The sequence below is a fragment of the Brienomyrus brachyistius genome, chromosome 23 (genome assembly GCF_023856365.1).
Source record: "Brienomyrus brachyistius isolate T26 chromosome 23, BBRACH_0.4, whole genome shotgun sequence".
Classification (NCBI taxonomy): Eukaryota; Metazoa; Chordata; class Actinopteri; order Osteoglossiformes; family Mormyridae; genus Brienomyrus; species Brienomyrus brachyistius.
Window position 1 is genome coordinate 3039082 of NC_064555.1, and position 23526 is coordinate 3062607.

General features: G+C 51.3%; 1 protein-coding gene across 1 annotated transcript in view; it reads right to left on the reverse strand.

Annotated features, from left to right (window-relative positions):
* Positions 1-23526, reverse strand: part of rapgef5a (Rap guanine nucleotide exchange factor (GEF) 5a) — a 48868-nt gene that overhangs the window by 5198 nt on the left and 20144 nt on the right. Inside the window, 12 exon segments of the mRNA XM_048993224.1 lie at positions 1-127; positions 379-501; positions 662-759; positions 944-1093; positions 1598-1676; positions 1977-2007; positions 4563-4660; positions 6228-6372; positions 7806-7884; positions 13225-13325; positions 13955-14088; positions 22073-22186. Coding sequence (XP_048849181.1) covers positions 1-127; positions 379-501; positions 662-759; positions 944-1093; positions 1598-1676; positions 1977-2007; positions 4563-4660; positions 6228-6372; positions 7806-7884; positions 13225-13325; positions 13955-14088; positions 22073-22186 — 1279 coding nt within the window.

The following is a 23526-nucleotide window of genomic DNA, read 5'->3' on the forward strand; positions in this document are numbered from 1 at the left end:
TGGCGCACAGCAGCACCTCTGTGGTCACCCACAGCTGCACCTCGTTGCAGCGCTGCAGGAGGAGCTCCAGCGCTACGGTGCGCCCCCCACTGGCTGACCGGGTGAACGTGTGGTAGATCAGCTCTTGCTGCAGTGCGAGGAGGGGAAACAAAGAATGATGTTTCAGCCTCATCTACGACAGCTGAGCTCAGAATAATTAAACTGCATCAGCTTATAATTTTACAGTTTTCTCCATTTGGAAACCGAATTAGCCGCTACTTACTATTTAACCAATGTCTTACGTTACATGCTTTGCTATACAAACAAAAATTAAACAAAGGGATCAGAACCTGTGACTCTATAGTTAAACACCAACGCATGTGCGTTAATGAGCTTTACCTCGTGGATGGAGCTGAAGAGACTCCAGTCAAAGCTGGTGAGGGCGACAGCCACATCCCACGTGTTCAGGCTGAGGAGTCGAGCAGCTCGGTGTCCCAGTTCGGCACCGTCCATCAGTGGCTTCTGGGAGGGACAGAGAAGGGGGGGGGAGAGCGAGACATCACACTGCTGGATGTGTGTCACTGGGTCACGGGGCTTCTGAGAGCAAATACAGAAGCAAATGATCTCGGATCTAGAACAGATGGGGGCGCTGGTTCACAGAACATAGACCCTGCTGGTGTACCATTATGTCCCCCGTGTCCTTCCGGTATGCTAGCAGTCTCTCAGGTAACGCCAGGGACTCTGAGCAGATGCTGTCATGGGGCTGAAGGACGAGCTTCTCTGCACAATGAGAAAAGCACAGAGTGGGCATCAGCAACATACTGACTGGTTCTACTCCAAGAGAAAGAGATGCTCCGTCTCCGACCTCACAGGAAGTGGGATTGTAGTATTTTGCTAAATACGAGCTGTGGTCTAGGTACAGCCTACGGATTCGGGGCAGGAGCGGGGCCGTGTCCAACCTTACCGCCAGTGTAGCGGACGGCCGCCAGGGCCAGCTCCTCTTCTGCCTGCTCCATCTTCTCAGCCACAACGCGGAGCAGGTCCTGGGCCACCACCGTAGTCTTCGCCCTCACGCTCAGGTACGAGTCCGGAGTCACGTGAACACGGCACAGAACTGCAGACAGGGTTCACAGACAGGCAACCATCAAACCTACAAGGGGTGCTAGTCATTGTTAAGAGCTGTGGAGGCAGGTCTAAAAATATTTATCTATATACCTTCTATATACCTTTATCTGCATATTGACCTTAGCCAAATGAAGCTTCATGAACCATTTGCTGTATTTTTTGACCCCACTAGATGGCGCTCTTTGTTTGCTTTGCAGCATTGCTTTGAGCCCTTTTGTGAACAGACAGCACCATCTAGTGGGGTCAGAAAATATAGCAAGTGGTTCATGAAGCTTCATTTGAACATTGTTACTATACATTTAACTGGTTCTAGATTTCCAGGATAAAGTTCAGATACAGTAACTAAAAGGCAGCGGCTAACGCTCTCTATTCTCTCTCCATGACGCAAAGCGCGTCACCGGGCAGAGAAGCTACAGAGGAGCCAAAGCCACCGGCTCCTCAAGGGACAGTCAGGGGGCGCCGCCCCGCCCCGGGGGGGGACCCAGGGTCCTACCTTCCCTGGTGTCGCTGTACACGCCTCTGAGCTGAAGACCGTTCTCCTTCAGGCTCAATTGGTGGAAAAGGACCTTGTTCTGTGAGGGACGGCGCAGAATTAGTGGAGCGTAAGTCACCATTGTGTCTGAGAGGCCTTTTAGCAACGGAATGTTCCAGCGGGAGATGAGGTAAGAATGGGGGGGGGGGAGGGTGCGTTGAGGAACGTGATGCAGTCAGATGTGGTACATGTGCACAGGCGAGACTGAGCTGCCCTTTGTGTATGAATTCTTATGAATTATTAAAAAAAAAAAAAAAAAAAACTTCCCAATAACGCAAAACGAACAACCTCTCATCTCCCCCACCCCCCCCCTCGCGCCATAAACCTTTGGCATTCTTACCTTTCTGCGAGGCGAGTACTCTTCCACAGTGCTATGGGGGGGGGGGAGAAAAACACAATGAGGGTCCCCATTAAATAGGCTTTAGCTGCTCACATATTTCACGGTACATGGTGAGGCGGAGGGGTGAGGGAGGTATTGATTTCCAAAGGTGTTAAAACGTGATTCGGGTGAATTGTGACCCGAGCAGAAAAGGTAATTAAAGTCCTCATCATTCGCCTGGTTACATCGATAACGGCGGCCAGTCCTCAATCAGCGCGAGACGCTACACCCGAATAGCCGCGGTCCATAGGGGGGGGTAGGGGCTACCAGTCCAATGACAGTCTCTTAATCAGGTGTCAGGCTGAGTCAACGTGTGCCTGGCCACCCCCCCCCCCCCCCCCCGAAAACGTGAAGCGTCAACTTTGATGTGCCGCACTTGACATTTTAAGCGTCTGTCTCATTGCTTCCTCTCCTGACGAGGAGGTCAAAGGTCAGCTGAGAAAATAATTCAAAAATAGCCGAATTAGTTTTATTCTTTAGATCATCACGCACATTTGTGTGCAAATAGTCACTGCATTTGGATGGTTCTGTCACCCAGACTAAAAGAGGAATTCTTGAACAATAAACTAAGAAAACATCCATAAAGGATTTCACATCTAACGCAGGACATGATATTCCTTATACATCCATCCATTCCACTTATAAGGTACAAGGTTGCTGATTCATTTCTGTGGACGGGACAGAAAGAGCCAGTCACTGTCCCCAAGGTGTCTGGTAGAGACCGTCCCCGGACACCATTGCTCACCCGCTGATGGCTCTCATCCGACCGCAAGCTCCAGCTGTGTCCGGCCCACCTTCAGTGCTCACTGACCAGGACATTTTCTAGGCAAGATCGATTGGACAGGCCCCCCCCCCCCCACCTCCCTGAATAGAGCCTTGGCTTGTTCTCACCCCATCATCGGCGGGTAAATGGCCCCCGTTGTGAAACTGTCACCAGTCTGATTTAGTGACTCCAGGTCTTCTTGAAAACCATGTTCTTTGTTGCCCCATCACAGTTCCAAGGATTGGTACCTTTCCTTCAATTTTCATCTCACTTCTTTTAATAAACATTGCCGACTACTGAGTATTCAATGTTTTGTTAAAGAGAAGCTTTTCAAATTACTGCTTAGCTAATCATCGGGCTACCTGTCATTTGGCCGATCATTGGGCTACCTGTCATTTGGCCGATCATCGGGCTACCTGTCATTTGGCCGATCATCGGGCTACCTGTCATTTGGCCGATCATCGGGCTACCTGTCATTTGGCCGATCATCGGGCTACCTGTCATTTGGCTGATCATCGGGCTACCTGTCATTTGGCTGATCATCGGGCTACCTGTCATTTGGCTGATCATCTGGCTTGTCATGTTTTAGGTAATCATTTGGCCAACCGTCAGGCTAATTATCTGGCTGACGCTTAGCTAATAAACCTACTACCACGGGGGTATTCCACAAAGTAGGGATTTCCTTCATTAGCCAGATAACTTAAGCCAAATGTAAGGATTGTCCAATAGGAATGCCAATCATCTCTCTCCCTATTTGAGCTTTCACATGTGACTTAAGTCATACAGCTGATTCTGAAATTCAGCTTTATGGAATCTTCCCATGGTCCTTCTTAGTCGGCATATAACACACAAGCTGTCCATCTGTCACACACCAGGCTGTGCTGCTCTCCAGTTAGGGCATGAATTTGAAGCAAAATGGTGAATGATGCATGGTGAGGACCGAAGCCGATGAGATACCATGGTCCCACACACAGTAATGATCCTACCATGGGAAATCATGGGCCACGGGCCTCGACGCCCCCTGGCCCCATTACTGCTCTCTCCATCTCCTCTCTACTGTTAGCAGGTCTCCCAGTGACGGCTTTGCCTCTCGGTGATTCATCCCACAGAACGGTTATGAGAACAAACCCGACTTTGCTGCGAAGCTCCGATCACACACCAAGCTTGGTGACACTTCCTGTGATCCTCAGGGGGTCTGTTGTGTTCACACAGCTTCACAAGAAGAGATGTTCTGTCCCAACATGCCAATTCCCGTCCTCTCCCCGGTCCCTAGGTGCCCCCTTGTCTCTTCTCGCCTTTGTCCGTCGTTTTTAAATCCATTGTCACTTTCCTGTCCTGGTCTTCCCTCAGGACACTCATCCTCTCCACTAAGCCCCACCCTCTACATCGCCAAACTTCCCCGAACACTACACTTAAGATAAAAACCACGGACACGGCGGGAGATGTTCCTCTGGGGGGGGGCAGTTAGATCTGACAGTTTTGGCGCTGCATGATTCAGATGCATTATTCATCTGAAAGCCATTTTGGGCCTTAATGGAATTTAATATGGGGACTGAGATATAACGAGAGTGTTCAAATTCAACATCGTTAAATATCATTTCATCTAAAACAATAAACTGACAAGCTGAAATATTAATTCCTACAGAGGGGGGAGGGAGGGAGAGAGACACACACACACACACACACACACACACACACACACACACACACACACACACACACACACACACACACACACACACACACACACACACACACACACACACACACACAAAATTACTTACTGTCTGCGGTGCATGCGTAACAGTTTCTGAAACTCCTTCAGGTCCTTCTCCAGGGTGGGATATTCGTACAGATCATCCAACACGTATCGGTACAGGGTCTGCGGGTGGACAGCGAGGGCTTTAGGGGAAGGCTTCCAGAAAGCACCGTATGCACGCAGACAGACACCAGAGACATGCAGGGAGGCAGTGGGGGTAGCACAGTGTCAGAAGAACCAGTTTTATGCACGATCGCAGGTTCGAGTTTTCAGTGAGGACCATAGACGTCCGCAAGGAGAGAAGAAGAATGGACCTTTGTGATCATGTCATGAATGTATGTGATTACTATCTAAAGCGCTGTCATCAAACTGGAAGGCTTGCCCCAGTTTGATGATTCCATTTCCAGACTAGGGGAAAATAAGAGTCTTGATACCATTTTAACAGTACAGGGATGCTGAGCTGTCACCTCGGAAACAGACTCCGCCTCCTGCCCATAATCGGCAGCCCCGCCCTCTTTGCCCAGAGGCTAGGAAACCCACCACGGCAGGCGAGTCACCAGGAGTGGTCACTGGCCAGGAGAAGTGCTGCTCTGCTCGTCTCCGCTTAGTGGTGTTGCCATGGCAGCAGGCAGACTGAGGCAGGAGGGTGTGCTACTGGTGTGTGTCGAAACTCAAGTCGACATTACCATCAAATTTGCCCAAAATAGCGTCGACTTTGAGAGGAAAAGCCCCACTGATTTCCAATAAATGGCCTAACGGATATATAATTGCCCCAAGATTGAACTACGGGACACCCAGGGATTTTAACAGCCTTTATTATGTTGTATAGACTAGTGAGTGTGATATTTTTTCTATATTTTTGTCATTAGGGGTCCAAAGCTGCATATTAGTTCACTGCTGTTCACATCACACTGGCCCAGTTACAGACACAAGGCTGGGGTGATGTTACACCGTCTGCCCCGGGACAGGCCAGGAAAACAATTCGTTTCTGTCTGAAAGGCAGCTCTACACTGTCACACGCAAGTACGAGCAACGGTATGGTGCTCTGGGATGCGTCTCTTTGCTGACCCCATCTTCTTCTCCATGGCTTGGGGGTCACAGTGCAGGGTCAGCTAACATGCAGCACCCCTGGAGCTGGGGATTAAGGGTCTTGCTTAAGGCCCCACGGATGTGTGATTATTCTGACAAAGCCAGTCTTGACCCAACAACCTTCCGGTCGCAGCCACATTGCACCGCATGTGGCTTAGCCAAACAAAATGGCACCACCGCCACAGAGGCGAGCAAGGGCACCCCTGAGGATGCCGTTACACCGTCAATCCCTGTAAAAGCCAAGGAAGTCCCATCAAATCCCCAATATGGGACCCCGCTCAAAGAGTCACTTTGGGGGCACCTACCCCTCTAGGATGTTTCAAAAACAAAATAAATATCTAGCAAGCAGCATCAGAAGATCGTAGCCAATTGACTGGTTAGCAGAACATGCCGCTTCAGCATCTCCTAAATATATAAATGTATATTTAATACTTAGAGTATCGCGGGTTCATGACCAACACGGTCTTCCCCAACTCCAACTCAAGGGGCCGATCTCAAACGTTTGATATCAGTGGTGATAAACATTCACCAGAAGGTGCTTCTCCCGTGCAATTTGAACATGTGTGTGCGCGCCCCCCCCCCCCCCCCCCGCGGCGGACACCTTCATGAAGAGCTTGACGTTCTCCTCTTCACGCAAGAAGTCCCTGTACAGGGCGGTCCACTGCGACACCAGGTGTAGCACCTTGCGTTTGCGGTACAGGGCTTCCTTGCCCTCCTCCTTCCCCCGGCATCTCTTGGTGCAGTAGGTAAGGCCAACGAGGTCAAGGGTCACAACGGCAGCACAGGACAGCGCATGGGATGCGGGCTCCAGGAATGGCGATGATTGACGTTTAGTCGCCTAGCTGATGCTAACCTTTTACTAATCGTGCACCTGCATGTTTTATAGGAGTGACCTTGGTTAAGTGTCTGTCGGTGTGGGGGGGGGGGGCAACCTTATGCAGAAATGGCCGCAGTGTTTGCAAGTTTTTGCTGCAACCCCCTAATTAGATTAATTAGAGGACTGATTGGCTGAAGAGTCCTCACACCAGGGTTTGAACAGTTATCCCCAAAACCTGCATACACACCGGCCCTTTGCGGATGAGATTGGCCACCCTTGGCCTAGGTATACCAGGAATATGCAGCTGAATATCACACTGGCTTTAAGCCCAAGCGGAACCATGAAGAATCAAGCTGTACGGCTGCTGTTGAAAGTCAGGTGCGAAACACCATCCATCCACCCCTTTGCAATAACAGCTTATCTGCCTGCTGCCATGGTGACTGAGATCCGATCCCAAAGACCAGCAGGTGGAAGCTGTTTGCCAAGGAGATTTATGGACCTTCTTAGCAGCTCAAGCTTCTGCAGATTTGCAGAGTTACACATTCTTACAGAAAACTGGATTACCTCAAAACACTTCATTTCAAGCTCCAGTGAGGTACACAGGTAAGATCATATCTGTGTACCGCATACGCAATTTTTTAAAAAAAGCAACCTGTCCTTGAAGAACCCCTGTGTTTTCTAAGGGGGCACTCCCTGTTATGGAGGGGGGGCGGGTGTAGTAGTGGTGGAGAGATGGGGCCTGTGGGCAGCGCCCTCTGGTGGCTGGGAGGAGGAGGAAAGCAAAGAGTCTAATTACTCTCTGCAGGAAACCGCCACGGGCGATCATTTAGAGAATGGCGCAGATTAATCAAAGTGTCCCCCGTCGGGAAGGGGGGGGCGGCGGGGGGGCTCTGGCTGGGGCGTTTTGTGCCACTGGCTCATGGCCATGCACGATCTTTCTGCTGAAGTTCACCAGTAACAAAAGTGACATGTGGGACTGGAGGGGGGAGGTCGTGTTGACACCCCCAGCAATGGGGAGCTGGTGTGACTTCACTGGGGAGGGGAGACTGCACTACAAAAAAAAAAAAAAAGACAGGCCAGTCTTACAGCGCCCTCTAGAGTAAAAAAAAAAAAAAAAAAAAAAACTGCCTCACAAGTACTGCTGCTTAGTATGAAATACTCACTTGCTTACTCAACCATTTAAAAATGCTCTTCAGCACAACTAGTAGTAACTAGTTGTTATTCTCCTTCAGGAGAATAGCTCCATCTTCTACTGACTACGCTCCTGTGAATCCCCTGCAACAGCGACACCTTCTGTTTTGAATCTGGAAAAACCATTTGCTGGAGTCACATGACCATCACACGGCGACCCTGGAAGGATATTGTCCCAGCAAGGCTTGACACAGGTCACTGGTGGACATGAATACAAGGTAGGTCAGCAGGAAATCGTCCAGGAGCATCTCTGAAACACAAGAATCACAGCCTTTAAAATGACTGCTGCTGCTGCACAAAGACGGCGATGTCGCATTCAGAGAGAGAGAGACACACACAGAGACGACACAAGGTTTACTCTGTACAGGATGCCAGTCCATCAACAAGCACACACACTCATACCGGGCGATTTCGAGACGCCAATTGGCCTGAATGTCACAGGACCGACAAGTCCTTAAGGGACCTGCAACCCGAAGGTCTGCTGGGTGAACTTCTCGCGAGGGAGCCTGCGACAGCGTGAAATACCCCCCCGGGAAAGAGGTCAAAAGAGGCGCACCTCGTTTCAGGAAGGGGCCGGACGGGATGTGCAGACATGGCCGGGTGCTGACAACAACACTGTTTGCTCAGGCTTTTCACTTTAGAACCAAAGTCCCGTTCCATATGTTTATACCGAGAATAAATATTATATTTAATAACAACACAATTCCAGGACAAACAGAATCTGAGGCATGTTTCAATGTCAGTTTTTTTTTTTTAAAAAAGGCTGTGACCTCCCCGAATCACCAGTAAATAGCAGTCATTTGTCATTTTTAATCAATATGTGCACAGATTCCGGTTCCATCAAATCATTCTGCCCCATTGTCGTTCTGCACCCCTCCAGCCAAACATCTGCAAGCAGCCGGCCACCCTTCCCACCCTTCCCGAGCGAACTGAGCACGCTCAGAGACACGAGAGGCCCACCTCACATGGCCAAAATCCCCTTAGGTCGATCACAACCTCCTCCACAGCCGCATTTAAATTACCCATCAGGCACAGGGTCCGTCTAATATTTACTTAGCTGTCCATTGCTTGTGTTTACGGGCTGCCAGGGCAGGACTCTCCTCTCTTCAGAAAATTTGGCTCATACGTCTTCAAAGAAAACATATCTGATTGACAGCAAAACAAAGCAAAAGTAAAAATAAATAAATAAATAAATAATTTGATCTCACAGATCTACATCAGTGTAAGCAAACAAAGGTCCTGGGAGAGTCTGGCCTACACGAGCGATGTTTTTGGGGCCAACCACGGATCTCCAGGCTCTGGATGGGACCTCTGTTGTTCGAAGCTCCTCTTCAGAACATTCCGGAAACAAGCCCCAGGGGAGAAGAGATGTCTGGCATGCCTTGGCCAGTACGGGCCAGGCTATTCCCTAAGGCTGGCATCAGGGACCGGGACAAGAACAACGGCTGTTTCCCGGGCCTGGAAGCTGGCTGGTCTTACAGCAGCTCTGCATCAGTGCTGAAGTCTATATTAGGGGCCTTTACTTCATTAACAATCCCAGCCCCCAGACATCACAGCAGCTCTGTTTTGTGCTGATCCAACAATCCCGCCGTGATCCTGGAACACCATCCACCTTCTCCCACAGACAAGGAGAAGGTGCCCTCCTTCACGCTCTTTTTAATCTCTCCATTCCTTTTTCTCCCCCCCCCCCCCCCATTTTTGCTGACCCATGCACGTCCCAGACGAGCGCTCTGTGAACCGCTGACGTTAAACTCGATCAATCATCCCCACGCCGGCAGTAAAATCCCCGCGACTCGCCTGGCTGCCCCAACGCTGGCGTTTATCAGCTGGAACGCGCACGGCCCCTCTGGCGGAGCAGCTCTGTCCGTCATCTCTGTGCCCGGCCAATCAATCACCCCCTCATCAGTCGCTCCCCCCGCACACACACACCACTTCAATCACCCACCACAGTTACTCCATTTGCTGTAAAAATCACTGACGTGCCTCTTTAAGCTGTCCGGCTGCATTCCGCAGTTTCAGCGAGCAGGAAGATTAATGTTTACTCACATGCTTTTATCCAAAGTGACTTACAGTAGAGGGAAGAGTTACAAACCTTAACATTATTAGCACAATGCTTTATTTGTGGAGCTACAGGGGCTGCCAGAATCTCTATAACAGGAGTGTAAACACTGGAAGCCCTTTTCCTAACCTGAAGCACCACATACTACTTTTTTTCCAAACAAACACCTTATCTGCTTGTGAGGTTTGTTCAGGGCCATGTGTTCCCTTACATGTCCAACAGACACTGTGTTACCAGAACCTAGAACTGAATTCCAGCCCCATTTAAACTACCCTCTGGAGTCATCAAGGCTTTTATTTTATGATTCTCACTGAAAGCCGGTTCGGGTTTTATGCCCTCTGCAAATCGCTGGTGTTCCCTCAATGTCACCAGCTGCCGGTCGCCTTCCTGACCACGGCGTTTTAAAATAGCCTCTTTTACAGCCCAGTTTTTATTAAAAGGCGGCACTGGGCCAGACTCGAATTCCACGATTTCAAGGTGGATGCGGTGCTAGCAAAACGCGAAGCAAAAGCAACAGGACAGGCGTGATTCTGCACGACGGGAAACGAGCATAATAGGAGGCAGGTTAAGACCAGCGAGACTGGGAGGCTGGGAGCCACCGGCTGCGACGTTTCAGCATCAGCAGTGACAGTAACTGCTGCCCAGTTTTGGCAAAGCGAAGATCTTCGGTAACCAGGCTCTGGAACCCATTGCAATTCAGAAGGTCAGCAAAGGTCACCGCATGATGAAGACCATCATGACCTCCCCCCCCCCGGCTTCTTCGTGCTAACTGGAAGCCCTGAAGATGCCCAGCTATCCCACAATCCTCCTGGTTTCTCGGCAGGAGCACAAAGTGTGCGACTGTCCTCCACTGGAAAAGCGGCCAGTGTCCCTCTCCCGCAGGAAGCACCCCCCCCACCCCTGCCGCACCATGGCACGCGTCCACCCCCACCAGAGATTCCCAATTAGCCCGTTATTTCCAGGGAAGGCTGTCTTCCAGTGAGTGGCAGGGCCGAGATTTACGGCGCAGGGGCCAGAAGTTGGGCTCCATCTCGCCGCTTCAGAAACATCACAGCTTAACTGAGAGCTTTTGTCCAGAGTGACCTTAGTAGGGAGGATGTGACCGAAAGTGGATTCATCTGACAGCGTTATTAAGCGATCACTGATGGCGGGGGTGGGGGGGGGGTGGACAGGGCCAGGACTTAAAGCACATCACCAAAGAATACCATCCATCCATCCATTACTGTGGCCGCTTATTCCGCAATGGGGTTGTGGGGGGGCCGGAACCCATCCCGGAACAACAGGCGCAGGCAGGAACCAACCCTGGGCGGGAACCAACACACCGCAGGGCACACACTCTCACTCAGCCTGCCCTGCACCCCTTTGGTCTGTGGGAGGAAACCGGAGCCCCTGGCGAGAACCGGGGAGAGCATGAGAACAGAAAGGACCCGGCAAAGGACCTGGAGAAGGACCTGGGATCCAACCCAGAACCTTTTCGCTGTGTGGCAGCAGTGCTAACCGCCGCGTCGCCCCCACCAAAGAATACATTTGGGTGTTGGGTCCTGTCAAACACACAGCCTGGTATCGCACATAATCTCCTGGTTAGACAGCTTCTTTTAGGGGGAGGGGGGGCATCACGTCAGGAATGACAGCCATCAGCCAGTTGTTCCTTACCAAACCTCGTGGGGACTGATCCTTCTTGCTGGTGTTTTTGGGGGGGGGGGGGGCAACATGCCATCAATAGGAATCATGCTGGATTTTCTGAAATCCCTCAGAAACAGAAGCAGTGATCGCCATTCACCATGCATCTGCTCGGCCCCCAGACGGTGTTTGACGAGCGCCCACCAGAGGAATCTCGGAAGCAGTGCGTCTGTGTGATTAAACCCCGTGACCTGGTGCGGTGACAGGCTGGCCGGCCCCAAGACGGCACCATCGACATCCATCATACCCCAAGTTGCAGTTTACGGCCTAGTGGAGGTAATAACAAATGCTTTCAACGGGAGACTAACAGACATGATAATCATGAGCAGAAGCGCCACTACGGATTCTGGATCCCTTGAACGTATATCCTACTGGGTCCCCAACCCAGACTGATCCAATTATGCTCCAAATTTTGTAAGGACCCAGTTACTTAGGGGTACACTGAATCCCCCCCCCCCTTCATGGTGCGTCTGATTAGGAGTCACATTATATTTTCCTTGTTTTACTAAAAACCCTGAAGTGAAACTTCAGCAGCTGCTGGAATTCACTTTCATTCTGTGATCGTTTGTTTGGCCTGTCACACAGAATCCCTCAGATTGAAATAAAATTTGACATCAATAGAGCAGACTGTGTACAACCACTAACTGGGTCTGAATTCCAGGAGTGAGCAGAGGCTCCTGACCCTCAAGGGGAGATTGCAAATTAACGTTATAATGAGAGCAGAAACACGCACATCTCCAGGGAATTTCAGCGATAGACCTTGGTGTAAGTATGTGGGACGTCAGAGCCGTGTTTCGACTCGCCGTTTGCGGCGGGCCCGGTCCCAGAGGCAAGCTAGATGTTCCCCAACCCCGATCGGGGGCCCAGTCACCCCACATGCATCGGCGAGTCCAGAACCTGCTGATGTCTGAAGGCCGGCATGGAAGAGTTTATCATCAACAGGAGGAACATTCCAGCGCTTTGGGACCGCCCGAGGTGCGTGTTTGTGTATCAGAAAACCATATCGTTAATGAGATAACACAATTTGCATAATTCGTACTGTGGCTCCGGGAAAACTAAGTACCGGAGATGAGAGAGAATTAACTGAATTACAGAGCGGTGCGGGGAAAATGGAATTATTAACATCTCCTACAGAAAACTTCAAGTTATGTATTAAACTCTTAATCTAAATGATCTTAATGATTTGATCTGCTTCTATAATGTTTGACAATGTCTCTGCCGGTTGTCTTAGCGTAGGGGAAGCGTTAGGGAAGGTCACGACCTCTTACATGTATGCAGGGCGTAACCACGCCGAAACCACCACAACCACCAGAACAGCTCCACCAAAAATTCAGAGAACTGCGATTCAAATCAACCAGCAGGTGGGAAGAACCGGAAAGGATGGAACGCCCCAACTTACAGCCGCACGCTGGCTGCAGGCAAGACTTTCAAGGCACCACCAGTTGTGGCTCCGCCTCTCGCTACAGACAGAATTCTTTCCAGAGCTTGATAAACGGTGATTAAACACAGAGCCGTCCCTGGAAGAGAACCTCGTAAACACAGCGAGCCTGCGCCCAGAGGCAGGGAATCAACATTAGCCTGTTTGGGGGGCGACGATCACCGCCAAGCTGAACCGAAACCACGGGCGCATCCAAAAGCGTACGGCCTGTACATGACTTTCTGCTTGAGTCCGTCTCACTCCAACTTCCCAGAGATAATACAAATTCAAATTCAATAATTACCATCAGCCAGGGACTCCGTCCCCTGTACACGAAGCGGTTAAGGAAAGTCACACACCTCTGCTGATCGAGGCAAGCCCACACACACACACACACACACACACACACACACACACACACTCTGCTCACTCACCCGCCTCCTTGCCCGGTGTTGCCCCCTGGTTCTCATCCAGCCGCAGATCGCTTAGCAGGTGTTCCAGAATCTTCTGCGGTGTGCCGGACACCACCACGTACCTGTTGGACGCAGAGGTGGGCGAGTCGGTCACAGAGTCTTCCTCGTTGGACGACGGGGAGCGGCTGGCGAGCCACTCGTCCCCGTCCTCTTCCACCTCCCCCTCCTCCTCATCGTCATCGATGTAGCGGAAGTACGGCACGTCGAAGGCCGGCACCCCCTGGTGGCCGCAGCTCTCGCTTGAACCTTCGTCATCCTCCTCCTCTTCCTGCACCACCAGCGTGGCGCGCCTCAGGTCTTGGGGCTGCCGCGTGGAGGCCATGGCTGCGCCGTCCTGCTCCTGTCCTCGCACCCCGGGACCTGCTGCTGCATGCCCCCCTCTGCACCTCCACCCTCAGCCTGAGGGGGGCGCCACTTCCCCCAGGGTCCTGTATGCTGTCCCTCTCCCAGCCCGCCTGCCAAGCTACTCCCTGCTCCAGCCCCCAGTACCCTGCTTTAGTAACCGGCAGCCGGTGTCCTGTATACTCCCTCCTGAGTGCGTGTGTGTGTGCGTGTGTGTGGCGAGGCGTGCGGAGCCAGCGGGATAGAGGAGGGAGACAGAAAGAATGATTGAGGGGGGGGAGAGAGAGAGATAGGGAGGGAGACAGCCGAGAGAGAGGGAGAGAGAGGGAAGGTGTAACGGAGGGCTCACCGCCTGTCCTTGTCCTCTTCCCGCCCCCCCACTGCTGCTGGGGGGAGCAGCTGCTCCGACGACACCCGCTGGAGCACCAACACATCTTGTCCACGCTCCTTCAGATAGACGCGTACAGCCTCCTGACTGTGGGGCTGAGAATGGCCGGGGGGGGGGGGGGAACCAAGCTGTGATTGACAGAGCTCACAGGGGGAGGGGCCTGATTCCATCTCACAGAAACATCCCCCCACAACAAAGAGCAGTTTCTTTGGTCCACTGCCCCCCCTTTTGTATGAACAGCCCCCCCCCCCCCCCCCCAACTTCCATTTTCCAGTTTCATTTCACAGTTAATCATTCGAGGCCGCGTAGCCGTTCGTTGTTCCGGTTTGAGGCTCCGGATCAAATCTCACCGGTTCTGAACAAATTCGATTCCACACCGTCACGCCCCAGTACGCCCCATAAGCCCCAGTTCACTCCTGCGACCCCCCTGACTTTACCACCCCCTCTGCTCCGCCGATAATTTAATGTCTAAGAAATCCTGCTAAATTCCAGGCAGAGGAGAAAAAAAATGTAAGAAACAGGTTCCCACCTGTTCCAAAGGGAGGCATGATATCGCAGTAATAAGTCTCATTTACACACTGTGCATTAAAAAAGCTTCCTGTAATAAATTATCAATAAAGGATCAGAAATGATCAGTAAAGCATTAAGTATCTCATTCTACACCCAAGTTTCTCCGCAGAGAGGCACACGGGTCTTTTTCCAGACACTGACGATGCCATTTGCCACACAAAGCATTTTACCATATAGTATCACATTACATTCATTTAGCAGATACTTTTATCGAAAGTGATGTACATTTTGGAGAAGCTGGGCTCAGATAGTCCTGGTACGACAGAAGCCAGGCAGGGAATAACCCTGGTCAGGGTACCGGGAGCAACAAGCGCCAGGCAGGGAATAACCCCGGTCAGGGTACCGGGAGCGACAGGAGCCAGGGAGGGAATAACCCCGGTCAGGGTACCGGGAGCGACAGGAACCAGACAGGGAATAACCCCGGTCAGGGTACCGGGAGCGACAGGAACCAGACAGGGAATAACCCCGGTCAGGGTACCGGGAGCGACAGGAGCCAGACAGGGAATAACCCCGGTCAGGGTACCGGGAGCGACAGGAGCCAGGCAGGGAATAACCCCGGTCAGGGTACCGGGAGCGACAGGAACCAGGCAGGGAATAACCCCGGTCAGGGTACCGGGAGCGACAGGAACCAGGCAGGGAATAACCCCGGTCAGGGTACCGGGAGCGACAGGAACCAGACAGGGAATAACCCCGGTCAGGGTACCGGGAGCGACAGGAACCAGACAGGGAATAACCCCGGTCAGGGTACCGGGAGCGACAGGAGCCAGACAGGGAATAACCCCGGTCAGGGTACCGGGAGCGACAGGAGCCAGACAGGGAATAACCCCGGTCAGGGTACCGGGAGCGACAGGAACCAGGCAGGGAATAACCCCGGTCAGGGTACCGGGAGCGACAGGAGCCAGGCAGGGAATAACCCCGGTCAGGGTACCGGGAGCGACAGGAACCAGGCAGGGAATAACCCCAGTCAGGGTACCGGGAGCGACAGGAACCAGGCAGGGAATAACCCCGGTCAGGGTACCGGGAGCGACAGGAACCAGGCAGGGAATAACCCCGGTCAGGGTACCGGGAGCGACAGGAACCAGGCAGGGAATAACCCCGGTCAGGGTACCGGGAGCGACAGGAACCAGGCAGGGAATAACCCCGGTCAGGGTACCGGGAGCGACAGGAACCAGGCAGGGAATAACCCCGGTCAGGGTACCATCCTCACACTCATTCACATCTATGGGCAATTTGACGGCCCCAATGGGCGAATCACTCTCAGACTTCTGATCACAGGTACAGCCTCCTAACCCACTGAGCTGCACAGACTGCCCCATTAATGCAGAGAGGCCAGAGGTCTATCCCAGAAATCTCTGGGTACAGCCTGTAAAGATGTGATCAAGGGTGACTCAGACAGACACCAATTCCTCCAGAGCATCCTTATCATTCACACACACAGAGCTGGGGGGGATCCTTAGCCCAGAAAGCGCCAGACCATACTGCCCCCCCCCCCCCCTTGGGACACCATGCCGCACAAATGTAATTTGCAATCTGCCCACTTGCCAGATCTATGCACAAGCTGCCAGAAAAACATCCAAAAAATCTGGCACAATACACAGAGCCATGGTGGGGACTGGGCTCCGTCCAAGCGCTTTGAAAACTGATTAGACTAATTAACCATTTAGGTCAACCATGGGAAAACGAGATTTATTACGTCACTGTTCCTGCCAGTGGCACGCAGAGCAGAGGATAATGAACGGCGAATTTCAGGTAGAAAAACCACAAGCAAGGCGGGGCCCATAATCCCATTCAGGATAATTATAATGACCACAGCCAGCCCATTGGTCGTTTGAACCATCTGTCACTGAGCAGTAGGAGGGACTTCCTGTGCAACAAGCTACGCTTAACAATAGTGATTCTACAATTAACATAGACATGACCTACTCGTTTCTAACAGCTTCTTAACGTCATGCATTGTACTAATTTAGAAACAATATTGTGGTTTTTCCTCATGCACTTTAAAAGCCTACAATACAGCCAGCAGCAATTATAAATAATACTTTAAAAAAATCCCAGATATCTCCTGCTTCCAGAGCGTGGCTGCCAGCTTCTTACCATGTAACGGCTAATGTGGGACATTTAGCAGGAAATTCTCCACAGTGGCGTAACGTGTGCCGCCGGGGTCCTGGGCCACCCCAGGGAGAACGCAAATACCGCTTAGGAATGTTTCACCAATGGTTTGTGGGGTTTAACGGGCAGGGTCCCGGACCGCCATAGGGAGGACCAAAGTGCCGCTCCTGACAGCTTCATCCTCAATGCCCTTCAACGGCATAACTTTCCTTCCCTGGAACATTCTCTGGAGGAAACACAGCTGAGGGGAGGCTCTCACGGGGCTGCGAGCTCGTTTTCCATCTGGCACACCGGCATCCTCCACAGGTTCCAACATCGATGACGGAAATTCCACTGTATCCGCTGCTCAAGGAACCGCACGGCTACATGACTGAACACACTACAGATACAAGAACCTTCCGAGAGAGGAGGCAGTGACTCACAGCAAGAATACATAATCAGAAGGTTGTTAGTTCAAATCCCAGGGTTGGCAGAATGATGTCACTGTTGGACATTGAACAAGGCCCTTAACCCCCAATTTCTCCAGGGACTGTCTGACCTGACTTTCTTCGTAAATGTGCTTCACTTTATCTAAAGTGACTTTAGATAAACCTCACAACACTGTACTCAGCTGTGGTGCCGATTCAAGGCCAACAGCAGCCGCACACTTTCACAGGCAGGTAGGACACGTATAAACAAACCTACGTCCATTATGCACTGATTCATTTTGACCGCTCTTGTAAATGGTGCAAATCGCTTTGCCTTCTGTGTAAACGCAGTGTATTTATTTTAAATGTTTGTCTTTATTCAGCAGGGACTGTTTAAATAATCTTTTCACGGCTTTCAGGGCAGGTGATTTCACAGTACAGTCCACACATTCCCCAGGATCCCCCGTCTGTAATTCGCAGGAATACGCCCCCCCGCAGGACGCGTGATGTTTACTCTTCACGTGTCTCGTGACACCCCAGAGCCAGTGACTCGCCCTCTAACGACCACCTTTGTCAGGTGAGTCGGCCACAGTTTCGACTGGCTGGTTCACATCTCCTACACGTTCTACAGCTTCTCCCCCCCAATTGGTGGGGTTGGGAGGAGGGGGGGGGGTTTCGGAGGTGTGCTCTGACCATCACCGCTAACCCATTGCCTCCTTTTTGAACCTGGCGTCACCGCCCACTCGCCAGCCAGCACCCAATTAGAGTGCAGAAATGTTGATGCTTTCGGAGGAGCAGCACAGGGGCTGTATCACCAAACAGGATTTCTGCTTAGCCGGATAACTTGTCAGATTTAAGGTAGTCTGGGCTAAGTGAATGAAAATAAAGTGCATTTAAACTGGGGTACCTTAAATTTATTCATGTTATCCAGCACAGCAAGAAATCTGACTTTGTGTTAGAGGCTTCTGGAGAGAGCTGTGACCCCCCCTGCCCCCCCCAGTACCATGCTCCTCAGGTCCTCCCGAATACACCTCGCCTGGCTGCTCAGCCACGCCCCCTGCAGGATCTGCCAGCACACATCCTAACATCGTCTTTAGAATTTCCTACCATCTTTGGTCACCAGAGGAGCCCCCCCCCAAACACACACACACACAAATGGGTGCACAGGCTGCAGAGTTCTTGAACACAATGTCCCCACTGAAGTGCCTGACCCGCCTGTGTGCTGCTCCCCCCAGAATTCTGCGCTGCCCTGCCGTTCTCCAGACCCCTGGCAAGAGCCAAAGGAATGTCTGAACCTCAGCCGAGAAACGTCATTGGGTCCCCAGCCCTGTGCCCCCCCCCATTCGGGAGAGACGCTGACCCAACATTCTCCCTCATCCAGACACGAGAGGATCTTGTGTCACACGTGAAGGATCCTGTGCTGCAGGAAACACCTGCTAAGATTCAGCCCCTCACTCAAAAGTGTGGACCGCCGAGTTGCCGCGGCGACTGAGCTATCCAGCCCACTGATGACGATCTGGTCGCTTGGGCTCGGACGCAAGCATGGCTTGGCCCTCACCCAGAACTTCCTAAACACAGCCCCCTTCCCTGACACCCTCCCGTCCCACACACTCAATACACTCTCCAACCCCACTGCCCGCAATCCCATTTAATAAACACAAAGCGTTACCCTATTGTGCCCATTTAAAGCTCACGTCCGATTTCTGGAATTCTCCTCCCATAAAAAAAAAGAAAAATTCTCTGGCTGCGACGGCGACCATGTCGAAGCCGGGTTATGTAACGTGTTCTAAATCACTTTACATCAACAAACACTCCAGCAGAGGCCGCTGGGAAAAATGTCAGCGATGTACCTGATAGCAAACAGTTAGTCTGCGGAAAACCACAAGCCACAGCCCAGCGGTGACCTTCCGCCTCCCGGGCCAGACCCCAGGAAGCCAGGGGTACAGTCAGTCTGTGCTTTCGCGTTCTACACAGAGGGGGCAGTGGGCTAAGCAAATGGGCTTAGAAAATATGGCAAAAATATACAATTTGGACAGCGAGCCAAGGAACACTCAGGAACGCGTTACGCAACAGCTTCCGGAGTAAACGCGGTCCTCGCCAGCAATCGTCTGCGTGTTCCTCACGCTCCGGTCCTAAAGGTTTTGCCCGAGTTACGCTGATCACATGCTGGTGCTATACCACCTGTAAACTGACATCTGGAGAATTTAACTTTTAGCAGACACACATTTTGTTTTTTTTTTTGAGAATGCAGGGTCAGTCAGTCCCTGGAGCAATCAGGGGTTAAGGGTCTCGCTCAGGGGGCCAGTGTTGAAATTATTCTGCCACCTCCGGGATTCGAACCTGCGACCTTCTGAACACAGACACAGTGTCCTGATCCACTTTCCCCAAGGCACATGCCTCCAATAGACAGTTAAAACAAAAGGGCAGAATCCCACATCCTCTCTCTATAGGGGGACACCGGACAGTCTGAACTGCCTCAAGGTGGGAAACATTCTCTACACAGAGCTATCACTAGTAATTACCTCACCCCATCACTGCCATCTATGATTTCACAGGCTTCCTGCCTGACAGATTCCTTGCATACCTCCATCACAATTCGCATCCACGACAGAGGAAGTAGGGGGTCTTTACGGGGGGGGGGGCGGCACTCACGTACATCCCAGCCAGGTGTGTGTGTGTTTTTCCACATGCGTGTCTGTTCTAAACATCAAATTCATAAAACAGAATGACGTTTAATTCCTTCCATAAACTGGAGGAAAGACATGGGCACCAATTTGTCAGAATATGTCATGCAAATACGTCAGTCTTATACCATGTGCCTGGCCATGCCTACCCACAATGCTTTGCTGCATAGTAAGAACAATTAATAGCTAAAGCGAACCATATAGCCAAACCAAACTGACGCAAATTTGTATCTATCTTATCATAAGGAAATTAAAATTCATGAATTAGCACTGGGTGACAGGTAGCTCTTGGAGCCGCAGAACTCCAGGGTTAGGGGTTCGAATCTCACCCTTATGTGGGAGAAGTTTGCAAATTTTCCCCTGTCATGTGGGTTTCCTCTTATAATTCATAAACACGGTGAACTGGCATCTCTGAACTGCCTGCGGTGTGACTGAATGTTTGCCCTGCGTGGACCTGGCACCCGACCGAAGGGTATACCCCTGCCCAACGCGGCCCTGTACGAGATCAGAGGCGGGAAGGCTGACGGATGCCTGGATAATTCAGCACCCTTCAAAACAAACAAGGACTTTCCCAGGAGTTAATTCTCCGCTGCAGTCAAGAAGATCTAATCGGGGGGAGGGTTCCTTCAAACACGTCAACATATCCAGTTTCAAAGCACAATACTGATTAAAATCTCTTAGTTTTGGAAAAACTCTCCTCGTAACAAAAAGCCATCGTGTCGTCATTCCATGTGCCAAACAAATGAGATCACAGTTACTCCGCTAGCCTACTGTGTTACTCTCCGAAGCATTAGAAGGGTCCCATACCAAACCAGCAATAGCAGGCGCGGCGTCGCTCCCGGCGGTGACAGGACGGCTCTCCCAGGCGGTGTGAAAGTCACGGCTCGCCAGTAAACTGCTGCCACGCGGAGACCTGGCCAGCCTTTCCTGCCATTGTATCAGTTATTAACGGTATACAGCTGGCAGGAAGGAAAGGTCCATTGTGAGTTTGGCCAATCTGGGGAAAGGCCCTGCAGCGGCCAATCAGAACACGCCGATCAGGGGGGCCGCCGGACTTATGTAGAAACCCGGTCTTACGTCAGAACAGCGGCATCAGTGGGAACATACACAGTGACAGAGTTTACATAGAGCCCTTTCCAAAAATGCAATAACACGACTTGGGAAGCAAGAACTACCATGGTGGTTATTATTATATATATATCTGGTGAGTGGGGTCCATGACCAGCAGGTGGCTCCACACCCCCCCCCCCCCCCAACTAACTTAAGAAATTCACCATTATCTGACATTTATTCATCGGAAGCTTCATCATCTCAAACGACCAAAAGACACGTCACTCAGTCTCCATTAGGCATGAGACACCCACCAAATCACCCAGACGCTGCCGCTTCCTCCTGACCTAAAGCCTCCAATTGCTGCAATAAGCTTTGATAAAACCTCCTTAAAAGATGTGACTGCACTGCATGTACCTCCACTTGCCAGTATGTCTGCCTGAGCAGGTTAACGCCGAAACCCAGGGGGGCAGTAGGGGGATGGATACCCCGGCAGATTCGGCGGGGGAGTGGGAGCGAGGACTTTACAGGGGCTCTTAAAATGCACAAAAGCACAATAACTTCTAGCGAGACCCAGCTTATACCTGAAATCATACCTGCTATCCCTAAAGTGGAGAGGCAACGACAGCAAGGGACACAACAACCAGAATATAAGGGCAAGATAATACAGAAAATGACCTAGATATAGGAGTAACCGTATCACCCAACAAACACATACAAATCACAGTCTCTCTCACTGATATACACACACATGCACACACACACCCTTCCAGGTAACCTAACCTGCTCTCTGTTTATCAGTCATTTGATGAATGCTTATTTTTTTGAGAGGTTTATAAGCACATTCATAAACATTTAAGCACATTATAATGCATTCATAAAGTATTATACATGGCCATAAATATTTATAAAAAGGCATAACATACTATAGCCACGTTTATAACGCATTATGAATGCGTTTATAAAATACTAAAAATATGGCCTTAAGTAAAGTGTTACCCAAAGCGGTTTGCTCAGGTGTACACTGCACCCTTGGGAGTTACGAGCCCCAACACTGATGCCACATGGCTGGTATGTCACAGTCACCTGCCGGTCCTGTAGATCATAGTGAGAACCCCGCATCATTGACTCTACACTGCCAAACTACAGATTATACAGAACAGTTTCAATGGCGAACAAACCAACAAGAGTAAATTTAAAAGTTAAATTAAAGAGATCTATCGTCTCACAGCGTGGATGGGGTCCCCCACGGCACTCACCTCAGCCCGCTCCGGAACCTTCTGCAGGAAGCGGCACCCGTCCTTGGCCAGCCTCTGGACCATCTCCAGGCGGGACAGCTCGTCCTTGTCATGCAGGGTGCACACGCCCCCCTGCTGCAAGGCAGGGGGCAGAGAGAATAGATACCTCAGGCCGCAGCCCCAGGACATGGTGGAGACTGGGGCGCAGAAAGGGGCACCCAAAAATACAGGTTTAAAAAAGGAAATGTTGTGGAGCAGTCAATGGTGTTTAATCCAACTTCTTCCAGCTAGCCGTTGTGTATATGGTGTGTGTGGACGGTCGGCGTCTTCACTCCCTGGGTCAGAGTGTGAGACACATGAGTCTCCTTTCTCCGTCAAGCTCAGATTGCCTGAGTGACCCCTTCTGGATCCACAAGAGCGGGGGCTAGAGTGAGAGAGTCAAGGGGCTGGACTTCACGCCCCATCACAGCTGGCGAGGCAGTAGGCGTGTGTGTTTGTTGGACGGGGGGGGGGGGGGGGGGGGGGGGGGCTCCGGAGCACCCAGCAGACGTTTCCTGGCTTGCTATAGCCCCTGCCTGAGTAGTAACACTGAGTTCTGGGAAACGGTGTGTCCAGGATGGGCTGGGGGCAGGGGGCCTGGGAGCATGGGTGACTAGGCTGGCTCACGCTGGTGGGGCGGGTGGGACTGGTAGGGGGGGCTCAAGCTAACTGCCAGTGACTGCCAGGCCCTCAGGGGTTATTGGGCGGTTTGTTTACTTTGAACGAAAATGCTGCATTCTGACTAACCCCAGTTAGGTCTCCCCAGATGACGAATCAGCACTAAAACAATGCAAAGATAAGCATTAAGCACAGAAGGTTGGTTAGTAGCGGAGACATGACACGTCTCAAACCCAACTTCAGGTTCAGTACCAACAGGTTGGGTTTCGATTCCCAGTTTCTTTTCTCTGATAAGTGCAATTGCCTCCGTGGCTCAGAAATACAAAAACAGCCCTTAAGACTGCGATTTCGCGTAAAGCCCTTGCCTACATCCTGTACCGAGCTCCAAAAATATCTGCACTCAACAAGATCCTTAAATCTGCCTCTTATCTACCACACACTAATTTATCAGTCTTACGAACAAAACGACAGACTCGCCCAGATCACGAGACGAGAGAGCGAGATAACTTCAGCGCTCCGCCACAACCCTCACCAAACCACTTCCGGCCGCTGAATGGGACAACTTGAAAACACCGCTGTTGAGTTTGCTAGATCAAGCAATGAGCTTCACATTAGCTGGGAAAAACACAGAGGGGGAAAAGTCCCCCGAGGGCCTCTTAAAGTTCCTACCCACAGTTCCTTGCTTCTTCCTGTTTTCTTGGCATTGATTTCCTCCCATGGGGCTCAACACAATCAATAGCACTAAAATGATTCAAGTTAATCTAGGCAATTTCAGAATTAAGCCTGTTAGTGTTATTCCTGTACAGTCAACCTCTTTA